At 40.9% G+C, this 3,782-nt stretch overlaps 1 protein-coding gene across 1 annotated transcript; it reads right to left on the bottom strand.

Annotated features, from left to right (window-relative positions):
• Positions 1-802: 802 nt before the first annotated feature.
• On the bottom strand, positions 803-2,590 carry LOC115809296 (protein FAM177A1-like). The gene is made up of 5 exons (XM_030770890.1): positions 2,522-2,590; positions 1,826-2,023; positions 1,602-1,668; positions 1,190-1,287; positions 803-1,012 (listed from the first exon to the last, which is right to left on the bottom strand). Exons 1-5 carry the CDS (start codon positions 2,588-2,590, stop codon positions 803-805), a joined length of 642 nt encoding a protein of 213 aa, XP_030626750.1.
• Between the last annotated feature and the right edge of the window lie 1,192 nt (positions 2,591-3,782).

Below are 3,782 nucleotides of genomic sequence, written 5' to 3'. Positions count from 1 at the left end.
GTGCGTGGTCAATATGAATTTATTTCAGTTCGTTAAATTGCAAACGTGTATTAGGAAAAAAAAAAAAAAGAGGGAACAGTGTTTCGTTTAAGACAATTAAAAGGACTGGGTTGCATCCAGTGTAAATAATAAAATAAATATATAAATACCAACTTGCATTAGATACAAATAAATACAAAAAAAATCTCAGAGGTTTAAGGCTTCACTTTGCTTTGATTCCTCCTTTTTTTTTTTTTGGAAAGTCTGGTGACTTGATTATCGGTGAAAACACCAGCTCAAGACCTGAGCACACATTAGATGTGTATCAAAGTCTATTATCTTTAACAAATAAAAAAAAAAGAGAGAGAGAACATGCATATCTGTGTAAAATGTAAGTGCTCATTAAAACACATCTTCAAAGCCGGTCCTTAAAATGTAGTTGTGAGACCATTAAAACCTTCCTGTTTAATTGTTTACCTGTCTGATTTCCCTTACGCTTTCAGAAACAGTTTTAATACCTGATTATGGCTTTAGTGCATTTGGTCCCTGATCTATGAAAATGTTGGACCACCTTATTCATAATTCATGAATGCATAGGAGGTCAGTAACCTGCCCACACACAGTCAGAGTTCAGTGTATTAAGGCAATTAAAGCAGGAGACTAGAGTTACAATGCAAACTGAAGGCATAACTCTACAGTCTCTCTGTGGCAGTGCAACTGAGTAAGTCTTTACGAATGAGTGCGAGGGAACAGAGCTCAGGTTATTATCCTTCTGGAAAAGAAAGCATAAACAGGACGAATAAGTAAATGAGCTCTGTGTTGATTAGGTGCTTCCTATTTCAGCTGGGATGCTGCATGTGTTTGGTAAGGGGGTTGGAAGAGAATTCTGCTCCTGCTGTGTAGTGGAAATTACTTGAGGAGCAGTGGCTTCTGGTTGGTCGGTCTTCGGTCGCTGAGGTTCCTGGCACCGCTGCACTTCGCCGGAACGTTCCGCCTCCTCGGAGAGACGACTTTCCGCATCCTCTTCCTCTTTCTTCAAAGATGGGAGAGAAAACGGGTCTCTAAAAGAACTCTTAACTTAAGTGTACACTTAGAGGAGACCCAGCCCATTACACGTAAACGGCATACGAACTTTCACCATATATATGTACCAGAGAGAATGAGCAAGTTATCTCTTTTTAAAACTCTTTTCGAATGACCGTTTTTGTACCTGTTTCTTACTGCGGTAATACTCATCAATGGCGTACTGGTATTTGGCAGAATTGATTCCAAAGAGTGATGCCATCTTTTCACCAAGGTAGTCACATGCTGAAAGCCACAGTGTGATGTCATGAGATTGTAATCAAGTCATACAATTCAACACAATTTCAATTCTCATTATCATTCCACACACACGTGCGGTCTTCTATTTTTCTAATGGTCCTTGCTTTACGTGGAGGGATTTCAGTTTTGAATCGGCATTCTTAAACGCTCTTATCCGTGGCTGAGGTTTAACGTGCTGTGCCGTACGGTGCTTTTAAAGTCCGAAAGTTAGCGCGCGTTCACATAAATGAAGGGTTCTGGATTTGCCCCATGTCTGTGTAAAGCTTAACATCACTCAGACTCTATGTTCAAAGACTCACCTGAGACAGTGGAAGTGGCAGCTCTCCACATTTGAAACCAGACATACGGGCCCCACGTCAGCTTGGACTGTGACACAAGAGGAATAAAAAAAACGTTACATCAGACACTGGTTAACTGCTCCCTCCGTCTCAATTTTTTTTCCGACTTTCTCCGGCACAATTCTCAAGCGCAAGCTCGTCGGCACAGTGATTAAAAAGGAGGAGGGCAGGGGATGTCATCTCACCGCGTCGACAGGGGCCAGAAGGTCTCTTTTCTCTGCTTTTTGGGGTTCTTCTTCCTCCTCTTCATCTGTGCTGTATTCTTCCATGGTCTCTCCGCTGGAGAAGTGAATGACGCGGCGTGGAGTCTTCTCTTTTTTCTGATCTTTTTTCTCTAACTCTCCCAGCTCGACGCATTCAAAATCCTTTCCCAGGGCTGAGTTCTGAGACACAACCAATTAAAACCATCCTGAGCCAAACAAGTTCGGTTAAGTGAGGAAAGGATAAAGACTGGGTGCCTTACAGACAAAACAGAGGGGGAGAAACCAGCTGAGTTTTGGGGGGGGGGGGGGGGGGGGGGGGGAGAAAGGGGTAAACAAATAAACAAACAAACAAGCAAGCCAGCAAAACAGTCAACTCAATTGATTTTTTTCGTGGACTAAAATTCAGACATCTTCTACAGTGCAGAGTGGTCTAAAAATAACGTAATTACATTTAAATATTTAACATTTAATCACTTATATTTAAGAAATCGACAATTATTTAAAACCAAAACAATAATATTGCACTGACTTCAGGAAAACATCATTTCACACATATAATTTTATGACCTATGTAATATCGATAAAGGTACGTTCAGGTAATACTGTGGTCAAATATCATCGCCAAAGAATAAACCATTTAACTCAAGAATACAATTTTCCTATGTGAATACAAGGTACCTTTTCTATCTCCATATCTTGGGCCACAGTTATATTAACGTTGGTGAGATAAAGCGATAAGTCCGTCATCGTGCCTCTCCTCCTTTGTGTTCCAAGGTAGTAAGTGAACTCTCGGCAGATTGCAACTTCCGGGATGCAAGGGCGCTGTCATTTTGTAAAATAAGAGTCATCTCGGTGGGCAACATTGGCGAACTAGCTGCCGAGCGCGCGTACTATTTGTACAATTTCGTTCAAGATGGACAATTATTATTTAATTTTAGGTCAGTTCTGAAAAAGTTGTGAACACACTGAGCGTTCTAGAGACATTTTCCATAGTATGTGATCTCCCAGCCGCTGAAAAACTATTGGCCAAATTTCTTTGCCTCCCGTAGATTAACGTTCATCTTTGAAAATACATTTAGAAAAAAAAATGTCGGATGAGATCTTTATCGTTGAATCATCAGCGGTTATACTCGTCACAAATCTAGTAGGCCTGAATTAATTTCAAATGTCTAGTACATCATATCGCTAGTTATAGAAAAGAATCCTTGCATCAGAGAACGATTTTGTCAGACATCTTCTGACAAGGTGGATCCACTAACTCCACCCTCAGGTAGGTCTGAAAGAGGCGGCGAGCCCACTGATTTGCATTTGAATTTAGTTAGAGGTAGACGTACAAAATCCCGCTCAGACCTCGTATATTTTTCTTGTTCTGAGAGAGATTTTTTTAATGGAAATGTGACATTGCTCAGAGGGTTATAAATAGATTTGACAGGGCCGTTCTCTGTTTTCGCATTCACAAAGAGAAATTGCATCACCAGTAGGTGTCTCTGTAACCCAAGTAAATGCAGACAGTAACGCTGAACCAGCTCTCAAACCGAAGAGGCTGAAACTGCAGTTGAATGGACGTCCAGACCTCGACCATACTTAGCTTTGTCAGGCTTGTTAGCTAGACAGGCACTTTTGGACTTGAATACGTCTCTGTTTCAGAGTGCCTTTATTTTTGGGGGATGTTCTTTAAGAGCTTAGCTGTTTTGAAGATACGATGTACCAAAATAAGTAGCGAAGCACTAGCTGTCTTTATCTCATGAATATGCATGACAGAAGCGAAGCCAGCAGGGATTGAGAGCGGTTTTAGAGACAGATGCAGACACCCGGCAGCCTATTTAAAGCGTAACCTCTTCGTTTTTCTTAAACACTTAAATTCCATTTGATTGAGCTAAATAAGGAACTCCTCAAAGTAAGTGTCAAATGAATCACTGCTGAAAGTGGAGTGTTATGA

This window comes from Chanos chanos, chromosome 4 (assembly GCF_902362185.1).
Source record: "Chanos chanos chromosome 4, fChaCha1.1, whole genome shotgun sequence".
In the NCBI taxonomy this organism is placed as follows: domain Eukaryota; kingdom Metazoa; phylum Chordata; class Actinopteri; order Gonorynchiformes; family Chanidae; genus Chanos; species Chanos chanos.
The sequence above is the reverse complement of the archived record's forward strand: the minus strand, read 5'-3'. Positions and strand labels throughout refer to the sequence as shown.

Bases quoted from the DNA above. Each gene is read 5' to 3' on its own strand.
- LOC115809296 (XM_030770890.1), bottom strand. From the start codon at position 2,590: ATGACGGACTTATCGCTTTATCTCACCAACGTTAATATAACTGTGGCC. The intron at 1,669-1,825 runs GTGAGATGACAT...CTTGTGTCACAG, and splicing joins TTCTGGCCCCTGTCGACGCG to TCCAAGCTGACGTGGGGCCC. The intron at 1,013-1,189 runs GTACAAAAACGG...CCATCTTTGAAG, and splicing joins ATTACCGCAGTAAGAAACAG to AAAGAGGAAGAGGATGCGGA.